The following is a 26,510-nucleotide window of genomic DNA, read 5'->3' as shown; positions in this document are numbered from 1 at the left end:
AAGTCTTGCGAGGCCACTGCTTGAAGTCTTGGCAGTCATTTTCAAGAAGAGGTGGCAGAGGGGAGATCAGCAGCAAAGCAGACCCGGGAAGGGAGGAAGAGAAAGTGGCAAGCTGCTCATGGATGGGAGGGAGAGAAGGGGGCAAGCTGCTCATGGATGGGAGGGACAGAAGGGGGCAGCTGCTCGTGAATGGGAGGGAAGGGAGAGAGGAGGAGGACATGCTGTACGTGGAGGGGAGGGGAGAGGAGAGGGGGGCATGCTGTATATGGAGGGGAGGGAAGGGAAAAAGGGAAAATGCAGCACATGGATAGAAGGGATGGAGGAGAGGGGGATATGCTGCTCATGGATGGGAGGGAAAGGAAAGGGGGACATGCTGCTCATGGATTTTTATTTTTTTGGAAATGTCCATCTTTTCTAATTTTGCATTTAGACTACGGAAGAAAATGCATTTGTTATTTCTACCAGTATTTTCACTGCTTATAGAATTGGGCTTCCTTGGGGGATCAAGGTGACTGTGCAGCTGGGGTGGGGCCAGGGGCAGGCTGGGGTTGGGCGGCATTTTATTTTTTGTGTCCTCTTTTTTTGTCTCCGTAAATATGGTATCCCTAGGAATGGTAGAACCATAAAAGCTGATATTAGTGAATAAATGATGCTAGTAAGTGGTGGGGGAGGGGAAGACAATCTTATGTTTGATAGCAACAATATCATGGAATTATGTTCAAAGATTGTACGCATATGTGGTTGGCAAGGCAAGTTGATGACTGCCCTTCTTATGATGCCAGTGTTTAATCATGAAGAAGTGGAACCTGCACAAAGTGTCAGATACAACTCTGGATAGACCGTGCAGGTCTTTATCTGCCAACATTTACTAAGTTACTATGTTAGTATGCTACCCTAGCTGAAATTATTTTTACGCATCACTCTGACTTCACATGCAATTTTTTTTTAATTAGCCCCCTCATTTTCTCTCAGACTCCTATTAATCCATCTTATCTGCCTAAGACCCTTGTTTTAGAAGCTCTATTCGTAATTTGGACATCTGAAAACCAGTATTTAGACATCTACATTACATGGACATCCAGATCTCAATTTTATAAAGCCAGGATATGGATGTCTAAAACTGCAGTATGTCCTTGTAGAAAGGGGGCATGGTCTTGGGCGGAACTAGGGAGAGGCCAAAATATAGACATCCAATAATTTCAGAAGGGAAAAGAACCTTGATGTCTAGAAAGATGGATGTTGTTATTTAGGTCTGATATTCTGTATGTCCAGACAATAGAAATGTGCTCCAATTGAGCAGCTCTCCACTGGAGAGATTAAGGCAAGCCACCTCATTAATCCCCCAGTGGTTGCTGTCCCCCTCCCTCCACCTAAATGTGAAACTGGCAAGGAATACTGTACTCTGTGACAGCTTCAGGAACCATGGATGTTCAAGGTACCAATTTTTTCTTTAACTTCTTAATAGACCTCCATGGAGAGTTGAGGAGTAGCCTAACAGAGCAGGGGCTGTCAAATCTCACTTCACGACTTCATAATTTAAAAAAAAAAAAAATTGTGAGCCTTCCAGGGACAGGAAAATACCTACTGTACAGCGAAGATACATACCTGTAGAAGGTATTCTCTGAGGACAGCAGGCTGATTGTTCTCACACACGACGTCCGCGCTGGCCCGAGAATCGGACGGCATTTTGCAAGCAAAATATAAAAAAAGTTTTGCCAGAGTCTTCTGGCGCACGTGCAGCGTGCGCCACGCATGCGTGGACTGATTTCCCGCCTGTCGCGTGTCTCTCAGTTAAATCAAAAAGCATAACAAACCAGTAACAATTCTAAAGGGGTGGTAGGCGGGTTTGTGAGAACAATCAGCCTGCTGTCCTCGGAGAATACCTGCTACAGGTATGTATCTTCGCTTTCTCTGAGGACAAGCAGGCTGCTTGTTCTCAAATGTGGGGTATCCCTAGCAACCAGGCTCACTCAAAACAATGAACATTGGTCAATTGGACCTCGCAATGGCGAGGACATAACATAGATTGACCTGAAACCATAAACCACAAACTGAGAGGGCAGCCTGGAACAGAACAAGAATGGGTCTAGGGGGGTAGAGTTGGATTCTAAACCCCGAACAGATTCTGCAGCACCGACTGCCCAAACCAACTGTCACGTCGGGTATCCTGCTGGAGGCAGTAGTGAGATGTGAATGTGTGGACTGATGACCACGTTGCAGACTTGCAAATCTCCTCAATGAAGGCTGACTAAGTGAGCCACTGACGCAGCCATAACTCTAACACTGTGAGCCATGACATGGCCCTCCAAAGTCAGCCCAGCTTGGGCACAAGTGAAGGAAATGCAATCTGCTAGCCAATTGGAGATTGTGCGTTTCCAATGGCGACTCCCCTCCTGATCGGGTCGAAAGAAACAAACAACTGGGCGGACTGTCTGAAGGGCTTCGTCCGCTCCACGTAAAAGGCCAATGCTCTCTTGCAGTCCAGGGTATGCAAACTGCTTTCGCCAGGGCGGGTATGAGGACGGGGAAAAATGTTGGCAAGACAATCGACTGGTTCAGATGGAACTCCGACACCACCTTTGGCAGAAACTTAGGGTGCGTGCGGAGGACTACTCTGTTGTGATGAAATTTGATATAAGATGCATGCACTACCAAGGCTTGAAGCTCACTGACCCTACGAGCTGAAGAAACAGCCACCAAGAAAACGACCTTCCAGGTCAAGTAATTCAGATGGCAGGAATTCAGTGGCTCAGAAGGAGCTCTCATCAGCTGGGAGAGAACGACGTTGATATCCCATGACACTGGTGGAGGTTTGACAGGGGGCTTTGACAAAAGCAAACCTCTCATGAAGCGAACAACTAAAGGCTATCCAGAGATAGGCTTACCCTCTACACGGCGATAATAAGCACTAATCGCACTAAGATGAACCCTTACTGAGTTGGTTTTGAGGCCAGACTCTGACAAGTGTAGAAGGTATTCAAGCAGGGTCCGTGTAGGACAAGAAAGATGATCTAGGGCCTTGCTGTCACACCAGATGGCAAACCTCCTCCATTTGAAAAAGTAACATTTCTTCGTGGAATCTTTTCTGGAAGCAAGCAAGACTCGGGAGACACCCTCTGAAAGACCCAAGGAGGCAAATTCTAAGCTCCCAACATCCAGGCTGTGAGAGCCAGAGACTGGAGGTTGTGATGTAGAAGCGACCCCTTGTTCTGAGTGATGAGGGTTGGAAAACAGTCCAATCTCCATGGTTCTTCGGAGGACAACTCCAGAAGAAGATGGAACCAGATCTGAAGCGGCCAGAAGGGTGCAATCAGAATCATGGTCCCACAGTCTTACTTGAGTTTCAGCAAAGTCTTCCCTACTAGAGATATGGGAGGATACGCATACAGAAGGCCTGTCCCCCAACCTAGGAGAAAGGCATCTGATGCTAGTGTGTCGTGGGCCTGAAGCCTGGAACAGAACTGAGGGACCTTGTGATTGATCTGAGTAGCAAAAAGATCCACTGAAGGGGTGCCCCACGCTCGGAAGATCTTGCGGACTACGCCTATGTTCAGTGACCACTTGTGAGGTTGCATAATCCTGCTTAACCAGTATGCCAGACTGTTTATGCCTGCAAGATAAGTGGCTTGGAGAAACATGCCGTGATGACAAGCCCAAAGCTACATCTGGACAGCTTCCTGACACAGAGGGCGAGATCTGATGCCCCCCTGCTTGTTGGTGTAAAACATGGCAACCTGATCGCCCGTTTGAATTAAGATCACTTGGTTGGACAGCCGATCTCTGAAAGCATTTAGAGCGTTCTAGATTGCTCTTAATTCCAGGAGGTTGATCTGCAGACCTCTTTCCTGAAAGGACCAGGCTCCCTGAGTGTGGAGCCCATCTACAGTGGTGGAAATAAGTATTTGATCCCTTGCTGATTTTGTAAGTTTGCCCACTGACAAAGACATGAGCAGCCCATAATTGAAGGGTAGGTTATTGGTAACAGTGAGAGATAGCACATCACAAATTAAATCCGGAAAATCACATTGTGGAAAGTATATGAATTTATTTGCATTCTGCAGAGGGAAATAAGTATTTGATCCCCCACCAACCAGTAAGAGATCTGGCCCCTACAGACCAGGTAGATGCTCCAAATCAACTCGTTACCTGCATGACAGACAGCTGTCGGCAATGGTCACCTGTATGAAAGACACCTGTCCACAGACTCAGTGAATCAGTCAGACTCTAACCTCTACAAAATGGCCAAGAGCAAGGAGCTGTCTAAGGATGTCAGGGACAAGATCATACACCTGCACAAGGCTGGAATGGGCTACAAAACCATCAGTAAGACGCTGGGCGAGAAGGAGACAACTGTTGGTGCCATAGTAAGAAAATGGAAGAAGTACAAAATGACTGTCAATCGACAAAGATCTGGGGCTCCACGCAAAATCTCACCTCGTGGGGTATCCTTGATCATGAGGAAGGTTAGAAATCAGCCTACAACTACAAGGGGGGAACTTGTCAATGATCTCAAGGCAGCTGGGACCACTGTCACCACGAAAACCATTGGTAACACATTACGACATAACGGATTGCAATCCTGCAGTGCCCGCAAGGTCCCCCTGCTCCGGAAGGCACATGTGACGGCCCGTCTGAAGTTTGCCAGTGAACACCTGGATGATGCCGAGAGTGATTGGGAGAAGGTGCTGTGGTCAGATGAGACAAAAATTGAGCTCTTTGGCATGAACTCAACTCGCCGTGTTTGGAGGAAGAGAAATGCTGCCTATGACCCAAAGAACACCGTCCCCACTGTCAAGCATGGAGGTGGAAATGTTATGTTTTGGGGGTGTTTCTCTGCTAAGGGCACAGGACTACTTCACCGCATCAATGGGAGAATGGATGGGGCCATGTACCGTACAATTCTGAGTGACAACCTCCTTCCCTCCGCCAGGGCCTTAAAAATGGGTCGTGGCTGGGTCTTCCAGCACGACAATGACCCAAAACATACAGCCAAGGCAACAAAGGAGTGGCTCAGGAAGAAGCACATTAGGGTCATGGAGTGGCCTAGCCAGTCACCAGACCTTAATCCCATTGAAAACTTATGGAGGGAGCTGAAGCTGCGAGTTGCCAAGCGACAGCCCAGAACTCTTAATGATTTAGAGATGATCTGCAAAGAGGAGTGGACCAAAATTCCTCCTGACATGTGTGCAAACCTCATCATCAACTACAGAAGACGTCTGACCGCTGTGCTTGCCAACAAGGGTTTTGCCACCAAGTATTAGGTCTTGTTTGCCAGAGGGATTAAATACTTATTTCCCTCTGCAGAATGCAAATAAATTCATATACTTTCCACAATGTGATTTTCCGGATTTAATTTGTGATGTGCTATCTCTCACTGTTACCAATAACCTACCCTTCAATTATGGGCTGCTCATGTCTTTGTCAGTGGGCAAACTTACAAAATCAGCAAGGGATCAAATACTTATTTCCACCACTGTACATGAGCTCCCCACTACAGGAGAGATGCATCCATCACCAGCACTTTTCGTGGCTGAGGGAATGGTCGCCCCCATGGTCAAATTGAATCGAATCGTCCACCACTGAAGAGAACTCCGGAAGTCGGTGGACAGTTGGATTACATCCTCTAGATCCCCCGCAGCTTGAAACCACTGGGAAGCTAGGGTCTATTGAGCTGATCTCATATGTAGATGTGCCATGGGTGTGACATGAACTGTGGAAGCCATGTGCCCCAGAAGTCTCAACATCTGCCGAGCCATGACCTGCTGAGACACTCGAACCATGGACACCAGGGACAGAAGGTTGTCCGCCCTTGTCTCGGGAACATAAGCTCGAGCTGTCTGAGTGTTCAACAGGGCTCCAATGAATTCCAATTTTTGGATTGGGGTGAGATGAAACTTGGGATAATTTATGACAAACCCCAGTAGCTCCAGCACCCGAATAGTCATTCGCATGGACTCCAGAGCAACCTCCTTCGAGGTGCTCTTCACCAGTCTATCGTCGAGATAAGGAAACACATGCACTCCCAGTCTGCGTAGCGACGCTGCGACTACAGCTAGGCATTTGGTAAAAACTCTGGGCGCAGACGCCAGGCCAAAAGGCAGTACACGGTACTGAAAGTGCTGTGTTCCCAGCCGAAATCAAAGATACTTCCTGTGAGCTGGAAGTATCAAGATGTGTGTGTAAGCATCCTTTAAGTCCAGAAAGCATAGCCAATTGTTTTCCTGAATCATGGGAAGAAGGGTGCCTAGGGAAACCATCCTAAACTTTTCTTTGACAAGAAATTTGTTCAGGGCCCTTAGGTCTAGGATGGGACGCATCCCCCGTTTTCTTTTGCACAAGTAAGTACCTGGAATAGAATCCCTACCCTTCTTCCCCTGGTGGAACGGGTTCGACCGCTTGGGCCTGTAGAAGGGTAGAGAGTTCCTCTGCAAGTACCTGCTTGTGCTGGGAGCTGTAGGAATGAGCTCCAGGTGGGCAATTTGGAGGCTTGGATTCCAGATTGAGGGAGTATCCTAACCGGACAATTTGAAGAACCCACCGCTTGGAGGTTATAAGAGGCCACCTTTTGTGAAAAAAACCCCCATTAACCTCCCCCAACCAGCAAGTCGTCCGATATGGACACGTTTACTGAGGCAGTGCTGAACTGGAGCCAATCAAAAGCCTGTCCCTTGCTTTTGCTGGGGAGCCACAGTGGCCTAAGCGCACGCTGTTGACGAGAACGAGCACGCTGGGACTGAGCCTGGGCAGGCTGCTGAGAAGCAGGAGTGTACCTATGCCTAGCATAGGAATAGGAAGCACTCCTCTTCCCTCCAAAAAACCTCCTAGATAAGGAGGTAGTAGCAGAAGACACCCGGCGGGAGAGAGAATCCATAGCATCATTGTGCTTCTTGAGCTGGTCAACCAGATCCTCTACTTTCTCACCAAAAAGGTTATCCCCCTGGCAAGGAACATCTGCCATCCGCTGCTGGACTGAATGATCCAGATCAGAGACACGCAGCCATGAGTGTCTGCGCATCACTATACCCTGGGCAGCGATCCTGGATGCTACATCAAAAGTGTCGAATGTACCCCCCTGGCCAGGAATTTTCGACACGCCTTCTTCTGCCTGACCACCTGGCGAAAAGGCTCAGCCTGCTCCGGAGAGAGTGCATCAACCAAGCTAGACAGTTGCCTCACCGAGTTCCGCAAGTGGATGCTCTTGAAGAGCTGGTATGTCTGGATTTTGGCAGCGAGCATAGTGGCCTGATACGCCTTCCTCCCAAAAGAGTTCAAGGTTCTAGATTCTCTGCCTGGGGGCACCAAAGCATAGTCCCTAGTACTCTTGGCTCTTTTGAGAGCGGAGTCCACCACCATGGAATTGTGAGGCAGCTAAGATTTCATCAATCCAGGCTTCCCGTGGATCCGATATTGGGATTCAGTCTTTTTCGGGATCATGGGATTAGACAGAGGGAATGACCAGTTCCGCATAAGGACTTCCTTCAGTACATTATGCAAAGAAGCCGTTGCAGCCTCTCTAGGCGGACAAGGATAATCCAGGACCTCGAGCATCTCAGCCCTGGGCTCATGCTCAACCTCCATAGGGAAGGGAATAGCCGCAGCCATTTCCCAGAAGAAAGTCTCCTTTCTAGTGGATGGGAAGGTTCATAAGGAATCCCATAGGACTCGTTAGAAGAAAAGTACCTGGGATCCTCTTCTTCCTCCCACGAACGCTCATCTCCAGTATCAGACAAGACATCCCTCAGAGCAGTCCAAAACTGAGCCTGCCTCGATGCCGAGGAACGACGTGTCCTCGATGGTGGTGCCGAGAAGTTGACGCCTGCCTGGACTCCAGTGAAGCTTTCTCCACCGACGTCGAAGGGGTGGCAGCCGACACCGACGCCGCAGGCGGCACCGAGGTCAGAAACCTCACCACAGATGAAGGGCCAGATGTGGCTGCAGCAGACAGTACGGAAGGCGCAAGCACCCCTGACACTGAAGCAGACTGGTGCAGCAATCCTTCCAGAAGCTCTGGAAGCAGGGCCCTGATGCGCTCGTTGAGAGCTGCCATCAGACAAGGCTGCGGGGTCGGTACAGGAGCCGGTGGCAGAATCTGTCGAGGCTCGGTAACAGGTACTGGGCTGCATTAGCACCTCTTGAATAGTGGGGGAGTGATCCTCTCGGTGCTGACGCTTCTCAGGTGCCGATTCTCTCGACGCTCCGGAGCTCCCGGCACCATGTGTCGAAGGAGAACTATGACGGTGCTTTTTCGCCTTCGCTCGACATCGGTACTGATGAGGACGTGGAATCCTCATGCGTCCTGGGGGGCCTGCATAACAGGAGGCCTTGAGGCAGGTGGAGACCCACTCGATGCCTCACTGCTCCCAGCGCGAATAGGTGGTTTCAGCAGCCATTACCTCTGCTCCCGACGTTGATGCTTTCCTCGAAGGCGATGTCGAAGGACCGGACCGAGCCCCAAAAAGCTTTTCTCACTGGGCTTCTCGAGACGCTTGGGTCCGTTTCTTCATACGAAGACACAGAGTACAAGCAGCTGGGCTATGGTCGAGCCCAAGGCACTGGATACACCAGGCATGGGTATCGGTACCTGAGATGATCCGGTTCCACCAAGTACAACGTTTAAAGCCACTGGGAGTCTTCGATGACATGGAAGGAAAAATGGCTTTGGCGAAATCAAAAGACGCGATTGTGCCTGTTAGAAGAAAAAAGGGCACAAATGAAGGGAACAACCTGACCGTGCGGCGTCAAAAAACAAAGGAAACTTTAAAAGGGGACAAAAAAATAAAGGAAACTACGGGTACTTTTTTTTTTTAACGGTAAATTCTTAAAAGAAAATAAGAAAAATAAAGCAAAAAAGCCACGAACAGACGAAGACTCTTCCCGGGCCTGAGAGGAGCGCAGAAAAAAACTCTACTGCACCTCAACGCGGAGAAAAGAAAACTGAGAGGCACGCTCACGTGACGAGTGGGAAATCAGTTTGCACATGCGCAGTGCGCGCAGCACATGTGCCAGAAGACTCTGGTAAAACTTTTTTAATATTTTGCTTGCAAAATGCCGCCCGATTCCTGGGCCGACGCGGATGTCGACCCGCATGTGTGAGAACAAGCAGCCTGCTTGTCCTCGGAGAATTGAATGTACACTGCTTCAATAGCCTTTGGACTTGCAGGTAGTATATAAAAAACGTGAAAGTCCATAGAATATTGAAGTGGTATACATTCAGATTCAATAGGTATATGGGTATTTTTCCATCAGCCAGGGTGGGGGGAGCTCACAACAAGAACAACAACAACAAAAAAAATCACAAAGGGCTCAAGTGGGATTTGTACCTGGGGTTCCTTGGGTCCCATCCCACGGCTCTAACCATTAGGCTATTCTTTCACTCTCCATGAATGTTTATGTGGACATTTTATAATGAATATTCCTATGCTGCCACAATGATGTCCATGTTCCTTAGTTTGCTCTATTCACAGTTTGGACATTTCAGTTAGTAAAATAGATGCTTATCCTGGACATCCATTTCTCATGTATTTTAGAACAGGCTGTACGTTGGCAAATTCTGTTTTAAAATACTAGCATCATCAGCGATGTACTGACCTGGACATCCTTATTCCGAGTTGGATGTCCTTACTAAAATGCCATTCCACATGTTCCACCTCTGCTTACATTCTATGCTGTCTACTAAAGATGTTTTATTGTGTATTATGTTGACATTGTAAGAAGCATTCTATGTCATAATGTGTACTGATATCTGAATATTTTTTCTGCTGAAATTGTCTGTTGCCTATGTCCAGATTTTTCTTGTTGTACATTGCCTTGGGTGAACTTATTTTTAAAAAGGCAATACATAAATTCTAAGAAATAAATAAGTAGATACGTCTTGCTCTTTTATGAAAGCCTGAGAGGCCCTACTACTACACTGACTAGGGTCCACCTAAGGTAAAAGGCTTTATGGAAGTGGTAGGTTGGAAGAGCCCACAAAGTGCTGGAAGAGATGACAAAGATAGCAGCAGGGAAGCCATTTAAAAGCCAATGTCACTAATGGGCCTTTCAGCATTCCAATGACAGCACATAAGAGTGGGTGGTCTGGCCTTGGGTGCATGCATGTGCTGGAATGCTGAAAGGCCACCTGCTTACAGCAGTTTTAAAAGGGCTTCCCTGCCACTGTTTTTGTTGCTGATCTCTTTAAAAATTGATGAAAGGAAGGTTCTATTAAACAGGAGAAGGGAGATCCTTATCTCCTTCACAAACAAAAGTGTCTCAGGTCAGTAACTCTCTCCCCCATCTTCCACTACCATCCAGAGTCCTCTATACAATGACAGCAGTAGAACATAAGAGTAGCCATATTGGGTCAGACCAATGGTCTAACTAGCCCAGTTATCTTGTTTCCAACAGTGGCCAAGCCAGATCACAAATACCTGCCAGAAACCCAAATTGTGGCAAGATTCCATGCTACAAATCCCAGGGCAAGCAGTTTCTTCTCCATGTCTGTCTCAATGGAGTTGAAGAGTGGCCTAGTGGTTAGAGCACCAGTCTTGCAATCCAAAGGTGGCCAATTCAAATCCCACTGCTGCTGCTTGTGATCTTGGGCAAGTCACTTAACCCTCTATTGCTTCAGGTACAAACCTAGATTGTGAGCCCTCCTGGGACAGAGAAATATCCAGTCTACCTGAATGTAACTCACCTTGAGCTACTACTGAAAGGTGTGAGCAAATCTAAATAAATTAATAGCAGACTATGGACTTTTCCTCCAGGAACTTGTCCAAACCTTCTTTAAATGCAAACCGGTTACCACATCCTCCAGCAAAGAGTTTCAGAGCATAACTATTCTTAGAGTGAAAAAATATTTCCTCCTGTTTCTTTTTAAAGTATTTCCATGTAACTTCCTTGAGTGTCCCCTACTCTTTGTACTTTTGGAATGAGTAAAAAATCGATTTACTTCTACTTGTTCTACACCACTCAGGATTTTGTAGACCTCAGTCATATCTCCTCTCATCTGTCTCTTTTCCGAGCTGAAGAGCCCTAACCTCTTTAGCCTTTCCTCATACGAGAGGAATTCCAGCCCCTTTAATATTTTGGTCGCTCTTCTTTGAACCTTTTCTAATTCCACTATATCTTTTTTGAGATAAGTGACCAGAACTGAATGCAATACTCAAGGTGCTGTTGCACCATGGAGCGATACAGAGGCATTTCTAGTATTTTCGGTCTTATTCACCATTCCTTTCCTAATAATTCCTAATATCCTGTTTGCTTTTTTGGCTGCCGCCACACACTGAGCAGAAGGTCATGATCCCTATCCCCCTTCATCTTCTTTCTCTATAAGGGCAGAAGAGGTTGGGGGTCCACTTTTCCTTCATCCCCTGTTTCTGTAAGGACAGCAGAGGCTAACCCTGTTTCACCCACATCCCTTTAAGAGTAATAAGTTGTGGGTCCATGAACCTACCTCCAAGGTGCAGCGCTTGGTGGGATTTAGGACCAGGAATCTTCTTAGAATGTTTTCACAGTCTGTGGACATATAGAAGGGAACCCTGTACTTCCCCCGCAAAACTCGCTCCCGTAATTCCTGGGAAGACCAAAGGAGAAACAAGTCAGCACTGGTCAGCTATGAAGAGATCCAGGATCTAACAAGTATCTCCCCATCTATCTCCAGAGACCCCTCAAGATCATGCTACCATTAAAATAAAGAGGAAATTGATATAAGAAGAGGGGACAGAGGAGGCAAAACAAGGAGAAATAGAAAAAGAAATGCATTTCTTACGGTCAAATGCAAAATACAAAAACATAGACACATTTCCTAAAACTAACAGAGAAAATCAAAGACTCCCCACAAAAAATCTGTATATTTTGGAGGAAAGAGGAGAAAGAGCAGCTATAGCAGCAAAATATATTTCCCCCAATATTCAGCACTATTTAACTGGCCAGGAATTGCTCCTGGCCTGCTAAACAGCACTTATATGGCTAAATGCTAATATTCAGCACGAAACAGCCAGTTATCTCTGCTGAATACTAGCACATAGGAGCAGATTCTTTATATGGCACCTAAAAAATCCACACGCAACTAAGCGTATTCTACAAGATTTAGGAGCGGTTTATAGAATACACTTAGTCGATAGCCCATTTACGCCAATAAAAACCTGGTGTAAATCCGCACGAATAGAATTATTTATTGCACTTGTATCCCACATTTTCCCACCTATTTGCAGGCTCAATGTGGCTTACACAAACCTGTTATGGCATTGTCATTCCATGGTAAAAAATACATTTTGTGTTACAAAGATCAAGGATAAAGATACGGTTGGTATTCCAAAAGATCAAGGATAACAAAGAGAACTAATCAAGCAGTTATATAAAGAAGAGTTTCAGGGAAGGTTGGAGTGGTGAAGTGTTATAATTACGCTATGGATTCTCGTGGTAGGCTTTGTTGAAGAGGTATGTTTTCAGAGATTTGCGAAAGTTAGTTATTTCGTTAATTGTTTTCAAGCTAGTTGGTAGTGCATTCCACAGCTGCGTGCTTGTGTAGGAAAAGCTGGTCGCATGTGTTAATTTGTACTTTACTCCTTTGCAGCTGGGGAAGTGTAGATTAAGAAATGTGCAGGCAGATTTTTTAGCATTTCTGGGAGGGAGGTCTACAAGGTCTAGCATGTAGGACAGGGCATCTCCGTAGATAATTTTATGAACAATCGTGCAGATCTTGAACGTGGTATGTTCTTTAAGTGGGAGCCAGTGTAGTTTTTTTCTTAGGGGTTTTGCACTTTCATATTTTGTTTTTCCAAATATGAGTCTGGCTGCAGTATTCTGGGCTGTTTGGAGTTTCTTGACAGTCTGTTCTTTGCAGCTGGCAAAGAGTGCGTTACAATAGTCTAGGTGACTTAATACCAGTGACTGTACCAGGTTGCGAAAAATGGATCTTGGGAAGAAAGATTTTACTCTTTTGAGTTTCCACATGGAGTGGAACATCTTCTTGGGTGTATTCTTCACGTGACAGTCGAGTGTAAGATTTCGATCAATGGTAACTCTCAGAATTTTCAGAGTGTTTGAGACGGGGAGGGAAACGTTTGGTGTGGTTATGGTAGAGAACTTACTAGTGTTATGTTGTGAGGTATAAGACATTGTGTTTTTTCTGCGTTGAGTTTTAGCTGAAATGCGTCCGCCCAGGAGTGCATGATTTGGAAGCTTTGGATGATCTCCTTGGTGATTTCCTTTAGATCATGTTTGAACGGGATGTAGATCATAACATCGTCTGCATATATGTATGGATTGAGGTTTTCATTGGCTAGTAACTTGGCTAGGGGTATCATCATTAGGTTGAAGAGGGTTGGCAAGAGAGGGGATCCTTGGGGGACTCCACATTCAGGTGTCCATGGGGCTGATATAGTCGAGTTAGCTGTTACTTGGTATGTCCTTGTGGTCAGGAATCCTCTGAACCAATTAAGAATGTTTCCTCCAACTCCAAAGTATTCTAGGATATGCAGTAATATTTCATGGTTGACCATGTTGAAGGCACTGGACATGTCGAATTGTAAGAGAAGTATGTTGTTGCCAGTTGCAATTGTTTGTTTAAATTTATTCATTAAAGTCACTAGTACTGTTTCAGTGCTATGGTTCAACCGAAATCCTGAGATTCATGAAGAATTGCGTGTTTGTTTAGGTAGTTAGTGAGCTGTTTCATCACTGCGCCTTCCATAAGTTTGGTTATCAGTGGAATAGATGCCACTGGGCGGTAGTTGGTTAAGTCATTTGTACTTTTCTTTGCATCTTTCGGTAAAGGGGTAAGTAGAATGTTTCCTTTATCCTTTAGGAAGAGCCCATTTTGTAGCATGTAGTTCAGGTGCCTCGTGAGGTCTGCTTTGTGTAGTTGAGAGGCAGATCTTATAAGGTTATAGGGGCAGATGTTTAATTTGCATTCCGATTTAGCGTATCTTCCGAGCAATTGGGAAATGTTGTCGATTGAGAGTATGTCAAAGTTGGTCCATGATCGGTCTGCTGGATGTTCTCCAGGTATTGGGTCTAAACATTCGAGGAGGTTTGCATAATCAGTTGTGTTGATAGGTATCATGAGTCGTAGCTTTGTAATTTTTTCCTTGAAGTAGTTGGCAAGATTGTACACCGATAAAAATGCCCATTTTAATGTACGCACGTTTATTTTGAACTGTGCGCTTTACAATTTAGGCGCAGTTCTTCATAGAATACGCTTAGCAATTTCCACGAACAAATTGTGATAATTGCCAATTAGTGCTCATTATTGCTTGTTAAGTGCTGTTAAAACACTGATTGGCTTGTTACACCAATTAAGTTATGCAAGTATTCTGCACAGAAATCTAGGTGCCATATATAGAATCTGTTCCATAGTGGCTAACCAGCTATATTACACAATGTAGCCAGCTAGCCACGAATATTCAGTGTTTCACAGGCTAAGTGTAGCGCCCAAATCGGACTGCATAAATAACAGTCCTATCTTTGGCTGCTATAAACTTGATCGGCCAGCGCTGAATATTAACTTGGCCGATTAAGTTTAAGCTGTCCACAAAAAAAAAAATAGGGATATTCAATGCCGGTCACCGGAAATGGTCTAGCATTAAATATCCGGACTTAGCACTGATCGCAGCATTTAGCCAGCCTGCCTCCCATGGGCTGAATATCAGCTGGACTGTATCATGCCACCAGATAAGAAATGTGGTCTGATCAGGGCTAATATGGATCAGAACCAGAACACTATTCTTATTTACCTTGCTGAACATTATAAATGTAATTTTACTGTTTACTGTTACTTTGTAAAGAATCTCCTGTTTTGTTTTTTCACATTTATCAGTTAAGGTATTCCTTAGGCAACACGTGAAGATTGCCATCCCATTAAAGTTATGTAAATCTCACTGCTTAATAGTAAGTACATAAGTAATGCCATACTGGGAAAAGACCAAGGGTCCATCGAGCCCAGCATCCTGTCCACGACAGTGGCTAATCCAGGCCAAGGGCACCTGGCAAGCTTCCCAAACGTACAAACATTCTATACATGTTATTCCTGGAATTGTGGATTTTTCCCAAGTCCATTTAGTAGCGGTTTATGGACTTGTCCTTTAGGAAACCGTCCAACCCCTTTTTAAACTCTGCTAAGCTAACCGCCTTCACCACTTTCTCCGGCAACGAATTCCAGAGTTTAATTATGCGTTGGGTGAAGAAAAATTTTCTCCGATTTGTTTTAAATTTACTATACTGTAGTTTCATCGCATGCCCCCTAGTCCTAGTATTTTTGGAAAGCGTGAACAGATGCTTCACATCCACCTGTTCCACTTCACTCATTATTTTATATACCTCTATCATGTCTCCCCTCAGCTGTCTCTTCTCCAAGCTGAATAGCCCTAGCCTCCTTAATCTTTCTTCATAGTAAGATGTGGTTGAGAAGTGAGGAGAGCTAGAAGGGTTGAAAAAGTGACTGCTTTATAATGAGGGACACTGAGAAGTAAGGGAAGGTAGGTGGTGTGAGAGTAGCTACTTCATGACAACATGGTCACTGAAGTAAGGGGAGATAGAAATCACAGGCTGACTGTCTTATACCAAGGGATCACTGACAGGTGTGCAAGGTAGGAGATAAAATTGTTATTTGTGACTACTTTATACAGAGGGGGGGGTCACTGAAAGATGAGGAAGGTAGGAGGTGGAGAAGGGTTGCTCAGGTAAGGGGGGAGGGGGATAGGAGATGTAATTGCTTTATGGTGATCAATCAGTGAGAAGTGAGGAGAGATAGGATATGTGAGAGAGTGATTGACATTGTGAGAGGTGACAGAGATGAAGGCAAGGAGGAGATGTCAAAGCTTAATGCCATATTGTGAGAGGTCACTAAGAGGTGTGGGAGGTAGGAGGTATGAGATTGTGACTACTTTATAGTGAAGGGGTTATTGAAAAGTGAGAGAAGTAGGAAGTGGAGAGAGTGATTGCTTTACAGAGAGGGAGTTATTCAGAGGTGAAGGAGGTAGGAAGTCTGAACGAGTACCTGCTTTATAATGAGGGGTCACTGAAATATTATGATAGGTAGGTGTTGAGAGGGTGACTGCTTGCCAGGCATTTGTGACCTGGATTGGCCACTGTTGGAAACAAGATGCTGGGCTTGATGGATCTTTGGTGTTTCCCAGTATGGCAATATTTATGTACTTAGGCTTAATAGTGAGAGATTAGTGAGGTGAAGGGATTAGGGAGGAGGCTCAGTGGAGAGACTGTTGAACTAGAGAGAGCAACAGTTGATTTATCAACTCCAAACGGTGATACTGGGGGGGAGGGGGGGGGGTTAAATTTGGAACTAGAATGGGAATCACTATTAAAGATCCACTGAAGTGGGTTTGATACATATGGACCGCCCAGAGCAGAAGAGGTGATGACAACTGCCAGGAAGTGGCATTTAAAACAGTGGGGAAGACGCAATCGCCATCTTAGCAGAGGTTTATCCCGCAAATGAAAGCTGGGATGGCGTCAAGACGGCTTAAGGTAAAGAAGTAAATTTTGTTCACTGTTTGGGAAGAGGAACGACTGGTTCTCACACAGTGATTTATGTTTTTGCAGGGGATAATCCTTGAAACAGCCTGTGGAGGCGAAACATGCATGTCAGATGCTACGTCCCCAGTGTCTGTAAAAGTTGAGTACAATCTCAATCTAATATTTTCAAAGTAAAACTAAGAATAAATTAAGAATAAAGTAAAATTTAAAATTGGGTGTACCGATGAGGAGGTGGTTGCCCATTTTCTTGCCGTACGTGCAAAGACACAGGCAAGGGGCTTCGCTGAGGTCACCAAGGAAATTGAAAAGTATTATGTAAAAAGATAAGAAATTATTGGTGAAAGATTTGGTGATATTACAATGTTGGACTGACTATTAAGCTTCAGTTGTCATCAATATACTGGGAGGGAAGAGAGTGTTATTGTGAGAAGTGAGAGAGGGAGGGCAGGGAGGAGATAAGGCTGACTGCTTTATAGTGAGGGGTTACTGAGAGGTGTGAGAGACAGGCAGTGTGAGAATGACTGCTTTATAGTGAGGAGGGTCACAGATTTGACAGAGATATGAGGTGTTAGAGGGTTACCGCTTTATAGTAAGGGGTGATTCCGAATTGAAAAGACATAGGACGTGTGACTCGGTTGACTGTTTTATAGTGAGGGGTTCCTGAGAGAGGAGATGGTTGATTGTCTTATAATGAGGGAGTCACACAGGTGAGCTGGGAGTAATGGGGGGGGGGGGGGGGGGTGTCACAGTCTTTTGCATTGAGTGTCACATGTATGATTATCTCCCAGTTGGTGATATGTCATATATGTGTGCGCCCGATGCAAAGAGCTCCTAGCTCTCAGAGAACGTGTCCATTCTCTTGAGGCTAGAGTAGCAGACTTGGTGGAGCTGAGGGAGACAGAGAGGTACATAGAAGAGACCTACAGGGATGTTGTAGAGAAGTCCCACCTCCAGTCTGGTAGCCCCTGTGCTACCTTGGAGGAGGGAGGTCTCGTAGAAGCATCACCCTAGTGAAGTAGAAAGTACTCCTGTAGCCAGGACCTGCCCACCAGGGGATGAACTATCCTCTCACACCGAGGATATGTCTCCAAGTGCTACCCAGGAGGGAAGGGTTAGGACAGCTGTTGTAGTTGGTGATTCGATCATCAGGCATATAGATAGCTGGGTGGCTGGTGGAAGTGAGGATCACCTGGTGACTTCCGTGCCTGGTGCGAAGGTGGCGGATCTCACGCGTCACCTAGAAAGGATTTTAGACAGTGCTGGGGAGGAGCCAGCTGTCTTGGTACATCTGAGTACCAATGACATAGGAAAATGTGGGAGAGAGGTTCTGGAAGTCAAATTTAGGCTCTTAGGTAGAAAGCTCAAATCCAGAAACTCTAGGGGAAAAATTCTCTGAAGTGCTACCCATTCCATGCGCAGGGCCCAAGAGACAGGCAGAGCTCCGTAGTCTCAATGCGTGGCTGAGACGATGGTGCAGGGAGGAGGGTTTTAGATTTGTTAAGAACTGGGCAACATTCTGGGGAAGGGGGAGCCTATTCTGAAAGGATGGGCTCCACCTTAACCAGGGTGGGACCAGGCTGCTGGCATCAGCATTTAAAAAGGAGATAGAGCAGCTTTTAAACTAGAAACTGGGGGAACGCAGATAGTCGCTCAAAAGCACATGGTTCGGGATACGGTATCTTTCAAAGATATCACCAAAACAGGGAAGATACAGTATCCTGATAGTGAGGTTGCAAAAGAGACCGTAGTAGATCAGGTGTTCTTAAATAAAAATAAAAAGTAGACAAAAGATTGCAAACTAATACTGTCAAGTACTGAGCATGAAGTAAATAGGAACAACAAACATAGTTTGAAATGTCTATTTGCGAATGCCAGAAGCCTAAGAAATAAGATGGGAGAGTTAGAATATATTGCACTAAATGTTAAATTAGATATAATAGGCATCTCTGAGACATGGTGGAGGGGGAATAACCAGTGGGACACTGTCATACTGGGGTTCAAATATCGTAGTGATAGGGTGGATCGAATTGGTGGAAGGGTAGCACTGTATGTTAAGGAGAGCCTTGAATCAAGGTTTAACAGTTTTTTATTGATGAAGCCAAATATACTGTACATGTTCCAGATTTAACATAGTTCAAATCTAAACTGTCCACTCAAGCACAAAACAAAACTCATTATCATCAACATTTTAACACATTTCTTCCTACCTTATCTATTCCTTAAACCCACCCACTTCCCAAACTTCTAAACATCAGGGTTTATTTATTACACTCACAACATGTACAATTTATGCTATTTGTCCAGACACTCCTATGGTCTGATAACTAAAAGAACATATTAAGGCATCCACATCTGTCAGGGAGTATCCAAAATACTTTCAATCATATATTTGAGTCCCTACTGAAGTCCTGGCTTCTCAGAGCCTCCTGTTCTTTATTCAGATCATTCTTCCTGAGGACAAAAATATAACAACAACATTGTCATATGACATACACAAATTACAGCTGCAGAACTCAAAAAGACAACCCAGCATCAGCATAAGATTACACATTCACGTTATCTTTGCTATCTATTTAGCTAGCTAATCTTCTATACCTGCCCTACCTCCCCCCTCCTTATAAAGAAAACAAAAACAAAAAAAAAACTACGGACCATTTAAGACTAAACTTTGCGCACTCGAAGAAAGGGATTGTATATAGGGTCTCCATATTTCTAAAAATCGTGTTCTTCTCTTCTGGGAGGGTCCCACTGCCCTTCGCTCATGCAGAAGCATCTCATGAAATCTGTTCCCCCAGTGCTAGTAATCTGGTGGATCCCCACCCAGCCACCCATTTAAGATTAATTTCTTCCCCATCATACAGGCCTTACGGATTAACTGTTGGTTACCTCCGCGTTGGAGGGCAAAGAGCTCAAATTTATCCAATATAATCCCCATGGGGGCAAGACTAATCCGAGAGTTTACTAAGTTTTCTAGATATGTTATTATCGCTTTCCAATACTTTTGTATGACAGGGCATTCCCAGCGACTGTGATAGAACGTTCCCTCACGCTGGTGGCACTTCGAACACAGCGGGCCCGGCACTCATCCCATCTTAAACACTTGAGCTTTGGTCATGTAGGCTCTATACAAAATTCTAAATTGACATTCCCGTAAATTTGCATTGACCGAGACCATGGGTATACGGGACACCAGCTTGATATAGTCTAATGCTAAGCAAGGTTTCTGCAGATCTCGTGCCCAACGTTCCGTGACTACCAGCGTATTTTTGGGGGGTCCCATTGCCCACAACAGCTTATGCAGGCCCAATATTGAGAGCCGTTCTCCAGGCATTGCCATAAAAAACTGTCTAACATGCTTCCCATGTCCGCTATTCAACTTTTCCAAATGTAGGGTCCTGATATAGTGGGCTAATTGCTGATAGGCAAACTCCTGGCTTGTATCTATGCCCACCCCCAACGCCCCCAAATTTAACAGGCCTCCGTTCGTCCCCAATACATGTTCTACTCTCGTGATGCCCATAGATGCCCATCTTCAGAACACTATATTATCCGAACCTGTGGAAAATGAGGGGTTACCTTGCAATGGCAACAAGTCTGAGGTATCTTCTGCCAGTCCCCAATATCTATTTAAATCTCTCCAAATCTCTCTCATAGGCCCTAACAAAAGACGTTGCCTAAATTTATGCGGCACCGCACTTCGCGGGCCATGAAGCAGGTAATGAAGGTGAAATGGCTCAAAGAAAGCCTGCTCCATTCTCTGTGGGGTAAAGTCCTGCCTGCCCAACAACCAATCTCCTAGGTGTCTCAACAGACAAGCTTGATTATATCTTTTGATATCTGGGATTCCCATTCCCCCCACTTTCCAAGAACCCAATAACAACTCCATCGGCATCTTGGGTCCCCCCCCCCCCCCCCGCCATATGAAGAGCTTTATATCTTTATTCCGTAGACGTAAGGGTAAGGTCTGAAGTATATACAGCCACCTAGGAAATTCTACCATACGGAAAATGTGGGAGAGAGGTTCTGGAAGGTAAATTTAGGCTTTGAGGAAGGAAGCTCAAATCCAGATCCTCTAGGATAGCATTTTCTGAAATACTACCTGTTCCACGCGCAGGGCCCAAGCGACAGGCAGAGATCCGGAGTCTCAATGTGTGGCTGAGACGATGGTGTGGGGAGGAGGGTTTTGGATTTATCAGGAACTGGTCAGCATTGTGGGGAAGGGAGAGCCTATTCCGATCTGATGGGCTTCACCTTAACCAGGGTGGGACCAGGCTGCTGGCGTCAACTTTTAAAAAGGAAATAGAGCAGCTTTTAAACTAGAAATGGGGGGAAGGCCGACAGTCGCTCAAAAGCGCATGGTTCGGGAGAAGGTATCTTCTGAGGAATCACCCAGATAGGGAAAATAGGGTTACTTGTGAATAAGGATAAAAAAGAAATCATAGAGGATCAGATAGCCTTAAATAAAATTAATAATGACCAGACAGAAGACAACATATTAATAATGCCATGTATTAAACGTAATAAAATACAGAACAACACGCATACATTGAAATGTCTATATGCAAATGCCAGGAGCCTGAGGCATAAGATGGGAGAGCTGGAGTACATTGCACACAATGAAAAACTGGATATTATAGGCATCTCTGAGACCTGGTGGAAGGAAGATAACCAATGGAACACAGTCATACAGGGCTACAAATTATATCGCAGCGATAGGGTGGATAGGATTGGAGGAGGGGTAGCGCTGTATGTAAATGAGAACCTTGACTCAGATAGGCTGCAAATATTGCAGGAGACAAAACCCCGACTGGAATCCTTGTGGATTAAAATTCCACGTGAAAAGGGAAAAGGAATGGTGATAGGAGTGTACTACCATCCACCTGGCCAAGACGAGCAGACAGACGCAGCAATGACAAGGGAAATTAGGGAAGCGAATAAAAAGGGAAATGTAATATTAATGGGTGACTTCAATTATCCGGATATAGACTGGGTGAATGAAACATCGGTACACGCAAGGGAGGTGAAATTTCTTGATGAAATCAAGGACGGCTTCATGGAACAGCTGGTTCAGGAGCCGACAAGAGAAGGAAAAATACTAGACTTAATCATTAGTGGAGCTCATGATCTGGTGCAGGGGGTAACTGTGCGAGGGCCGCTTGATAACAGTGATCATAATATGATCGGTTTTGATATTGGCTGTGAAGTAAGTGAACTCAGGAAATCAAATACACTAGCGTTTAACTTTAGAAAAGGAGATTACGATAAAATGAGAAGAACGGTGAAAAAAAGACTGAAGGGAGCAGCTGAAAGGGTAAAAAACTTGAATCAGGCGTGGATGCTGTTCAAAAACACCATCCTAGAAGTACAGGACAAATATATTCTGCATATTAGAAAAAGAGAAAAAAGACCAAACGTCAGCCGGCGTGGCTAAACGGTAAGGTAAAGGAAGCTATTAGAGCCAAAAAACAATCCTTCAGAAAATGGAGAAGGGAACAGACTGAAGACAATAAGATAAAACATAAGGAATGTCAAACTGAATGCAAAAAGGAGATAAGGAGGGCTAAGAAGGACTTTGAAAAAAAGTTAGTGTTAGAAGCAAAAACACATAGCAAAATTTTTTTTAGGTATATTAAAAGCAGGAAGCCGGCTAAAGAATCGGTAGGGCCACTGGACGACTGTGGTGTTAAAGGGGCGATCAGGGAAGACAAAGCCGTAGCGGAGAAATTGAATGAATTCTTTGCTTCGGTCTTCACCGAGGAGGAATTGGGAGGGATACTACTACTACTACTATTTAGCATTTCTATAGCGCTACAAGGCATACGCAGCGCTGCACAAACATAGAAGAAAGACAGTCCCTGCTCAAAGAGCTTACAATCTAATAGACAAAAAATAAATAAAGTAAGCAAATCAAATCAATGTGAACGGGAAGGAAGAGAGGAGGGTAGGTGGAGGCGAGTGGTTACAAGTGGTTACGAGTCAAAAGCAATGTTAAAGAGGTGGGCTTTCAGTCTAGATTTAAAGGTGGCCAAGGATGGGGCAAGACGTAGGGGCTCAGGAAGTTTATTCCAGGCGTAGGGTGCAGCGAGACAGAAGGCGCGAAGTCTGGAGTTGGCAGTAGTGGAGAAGGGAACAGATAAGAAGGATTTATCCATGGAGCGGAGTGCACGGGAAGGGGTGTAGGGAAGGACGAGTGTGGAGAGATACTGGGGAGCAGCAGAGTGAATACATTTATAGGTTAGTAGAAGAAGTTTGAACAGGATGTGAAACGGATAGGGAGCCAGTGAAGGGTCTTGAGGAGAGGGGTAGTATGAGTAAAGCGACCCTGGCGGAAGATGAGACGGGCAGCAGAGTTTTGAACCGACTGGAGAGGGGAGAGGTGACTAAGTGGGAGGCCAGCAAGAAGCAGATTGCAGTAGTCTAAACGAGAGGTGACAAGGGCGTGGATGAGGGTTTTGGTAGAGTGCTCGGAAAGAAAGGGGCGGATTTTACGGATGTTGTAAAGAAAGAAATGACAGGTCTTGGCGGTCTGCTGGATATGAGCAGAGAAGGAGAGAGAAGAGTCAAAGATGACCCCAAGGTTTCGAGCTGAGGAGACAGGGAGAATGAGAGAGCCATCAACAGAAATAGAAAACGGGGGGAGCGGGGAGGTGGGTTTGGGGGGGGAAATGAGAAGCTCGGTTTTGGTCATATTTAATTTCAGGTGGCGTTGAGACATCCAGGCAGCAATGTCAGACAAGCACGTTGAAACTTTGGTTTGGATGCAAGGTGAGATATCAGGGGTAGAAAGGTAGATTTGGGAGTCATCAGCATAGAGATGGTAGGAAAAGCCATGGGATGAGATTAATGAACCAAGGGAAGAAGTGTAGATAGAAAAGAGGAGGGGATCAAGAACAGAACCCTGAGGTACGCCGACAGACGAGTCAGAAAGACTAAATGATTTCACTGTAAACTTGGAGGATGTAATGGGGCAGTTCACCCCCTCAAAAAAATGCAGTAGATTTGTGAGGCAAGACTTCTCTTCACTAAAACCGTGCTGACTTGGTCTCAGTAATCCATGTCCTTGGATATGCTCTGTAATTTTGTTTTTGATAATAGCCTCTATCATTTTCCCCGACACCGACGTCAGACTCACCGGTCTATAATTTCCCGGATCTCCCCTGGAACCTTTTTTAAAAATCAGCATTACATTAGCCACCCTCCAATCTTCCGGTACCACGCTCGATTTTAAGGATAAATTGCATATCACTAACAGTAGCTCCGCAAGCTCATTTTTCAGTTCTGTCAGTACACTGGGATGAATAGCATCCGGTCCAGGAGATTTGCTACTCTTCAGTTTGCTGAACTGCCCCATTACGTCCTCCAGGTTTACCGTGAAGTCAGTAAGTTTCTCCAACTCGTCCGCTTGAAATACTATTACTGGTATCCCACCCAAATCTTCCTCATTGAAGACCGAAGTAAAGAATTCATTCTCTCCACTACGTCTTTATCTTCCTTGATTGCCCCTTTTACCCCTCGGTCATCCAGCGGCCCAACCGATTCTTTTGCCGGCTTCCTGCTTTTAATATACCGAAAAAATTTTTACTATGTTTTTTTTGCCTCTAATGCTATCTTTTTTTCATAATCCCTCTTGGCCTTCTTTATCTGCGCCTTGCATTTGCTTTGACACTCCTTATGCTGCTTCTTGTTATTTTCAGACGGTTCCTTCTTCCATTTTCTGAAGGCGTTTCTTTTAGCCCTAATAGCTTCCTTCACCTCACTGAGGAAATCTTTAGTCTCAGTACGGGAGCACAGAGGTAAACATCTCTGTCCTGAGACCCTGTTCAAGACCTGTGAGCAGTTAATTTCCTGAAGCTTCCTAGGTGCTACCCAGGTAGTAACCAAGTGTTTAGACAGTTTTAAAATTCATCCTTATTCAGTTACCCATTATTGCCTGTTATTTTTCCATCTGTTTAATAAGGTTCACTGTTCTAATTTTGTGACAATAAAACTTATTAGCTTATTGGCTCTGTTGTTCTGGACTGACTAAAACTCCTGGTGGTTTGTGTGTTGGGTCTGTGGGTGCTTTCCAGGAACTGTGGGACCCCCGAGACTGTGGCTCCAGTGACCTAGAAACCACTGGGGAATAACTTGAGAGTGGGAGACGCGCCCAGAGGCAAGTGGGACCCAGTGGGGTGGAGGGTGCTAGTATAGAGCACATGCCCAGGTGCATGTGGGCCTGAGCAGTGCTAAGGGCAGACACTCCAGGTGGCCGCAGGGTTAGCCCCAGGCGGGTGCTAGGTGTTTTGTGACAAACCTTTGGTCCTTTTTTTTAGGGTGGTGTTACGACTGTGGTCGTGACTCCTCTTTTACTCACCTTACTTACCGATGTTCAGCTTCCAAGATGGCTCCTGTCTGTCTTTCCTGTGTGCTCACTTCCTGTGTGTTCCAAGCCTTTTCCAAGATGGCTCCTGTTTGTTCAGCTTCCAAGATGGCTCCTGTCTGTCTTTCCTGTGTGCTCACTTCCTGTGTGTTCCAAGCCTCTCTTTGGTGTCAGTGTGTTCCCTGCTCCTGTCCTGCAGTAGGTGACATCATCAGTGAGAGTCTTTATAAGGAAGTGATGTACTTGCATTCAGGGCCTTTGCATTGCCAAGGGTCGTCAGGTTAGACGGTGTGCTGTTGCACGGTTTTCCTAGCCTTGTTTTGTGGGCTCTTGCCCTTCTGCTTTGTCTTGCTCCTGTCTGTGGGCTTCCAGCTCTTCTGTTTTGCCTTGTTCACTGTCTGTATTCCTGTTTATAGCTGCCTTGCAGCCTTCAGCCTTGGTTCTTGTGACTGTGCCTATGTGTTTCTGTTTGTGGCTGCTTGGCAGCCTTCACGTCTTGGTTCTGTTCTGTTGCCTGTGTGTGGAGCTCTGGTCTGTCATTCTGAGTGTCTGCAGTAGCCAGCATTGCCCCTAATTAGCTCTCTGCTGTGCAGGTGGTCTGCTCCTGTTCTACCCTGTCTGCTTTCAGCTTTCTTCCCTCTGTTTGGAACCCCTGCTTCTGCCAAGCTTGTGTGAATATCCTGAACCCCTGCTCCTGCCAAGCTTGTGTGAATATCCAGAACCCTGCTCCTGCCAAGCTTGTATGTATATCCTAACCCCTGCTCCTGCCAAGCTTGTATGTATATCCTGAACCCTGCTTCTGCCCAGCTTGTGTGTACATCCGGAACCCTGCTTCTGCCTAGCTTGTGTGTACATCTTGAACCCTGCTTCTGCCAAGCTTGTATGTATGCCCTGTCTGCCTAGTCTGTCTTTGAATCCTGATCCAGTCCAGCTCCATCCTGTAAGTCCTGCAGGCCGCCCGCACCCAGGGGCTGAACCTCTGGGGAACGGCGGGTCAGTGCAGGTGAAACCCGGAGCTGCTCCAATCCTGTATGCCTCCTGTTATCCCAGTCCTGTGGTTCTAGCATTGTCTGCCTACAGCCGCAATTCCAGTCCTGTCATTCTGGCCAAGTCCATTCCAGATTCCAGCTCCAGCCTCGCTTGTTTGCCCAGTCCCAGCTGGGGGTCTTGCCTGCCGCTCCTTGGCAGTGGTCCAAGGGCTCACGTTCTAGTGATTGTTTGTTTTGAACCTGAGACCGTGACAGGTGGCAGCATGGTGGGATTGTCAGGCTCTGTGTGTGGAGTGAGGGTCACCATCCACTGAGTGGTTCACAGTCTTTTTTAATCTGTAACCTCCACACATAGTGAATGAGTGCAGCAATAACAGGGGTCCCTTCCCCATTCAGTTTGTTTTTTTTGTAGTGTTAGGAGATTAGCAGCATGCTGACTACGACTGACAGCGGCCGTCAGACACCGGATATGCCTGTCCTCATACAAGAGTGACCAGATGACCTCAGCGAGGAGGAGCTTCAGGACCTGCCTGCGCAGAGTTCTCCTGGAGGGAGACCAGAACCCTTGTGGGCAGAGGCCTGTGAGTTGGCAGGGACAAATGCCACAATAACTACAGATCGACATGCTAGAGTGACAGCGGCGAATGGAATGGAAACAGAAGCTAGAGGAGCACAAGTTCCAGCTG

The 26,510-nt window shown here is 45.8% G+C and overlaps 1 protein-coding gene across 5 annotated transcripts in view; it reads right to left on the bottom strand.

Annotated features, from left to right (window-relative positions):
• MARK4 (microtubule affinity regulating kinase 4) overlaps positions 1 to 26,510 on the bottom strand; it is a 672,690-nt gene that overhangs the window by 114,329 nt on the left and 531,851 nt on the right. For all 5 annotated transcript variants that reach the window (XM_030220223.1, XM_030220222.1, XM_030220221.1 and 2 more), the window contains one exon: positions 11,435 to 11,554. In XM_030220223.1, coding sequence (XP_030076083.1) covers positions 11,435 to 11,554 — 120 coding nt within the window. The remainder of the gene's footprint in view (positions 1 to 11,434; positions 11,555 to 26,510) is intronic.

This window comes from Microcaecilia unicolor, chromosome 11, assembly GCF_901765095.1.
Source record: "Microcaecilia unicolor chromosome 11, aMicUni1.1, whole genome shotgun sequence".
Taxonomy (NCBI): domain Eukaryota; kingdom Metazoa; phylum Chordata; class Amphibia; order Gymnophiona; family Siphonopidae; genus Microcaecilia; species Microcaecilia unicolor.
Note: the sequence above shows the minus strand (reverse complement) of the source record. Positions and strands in the feature narration are given on the sequence as shown.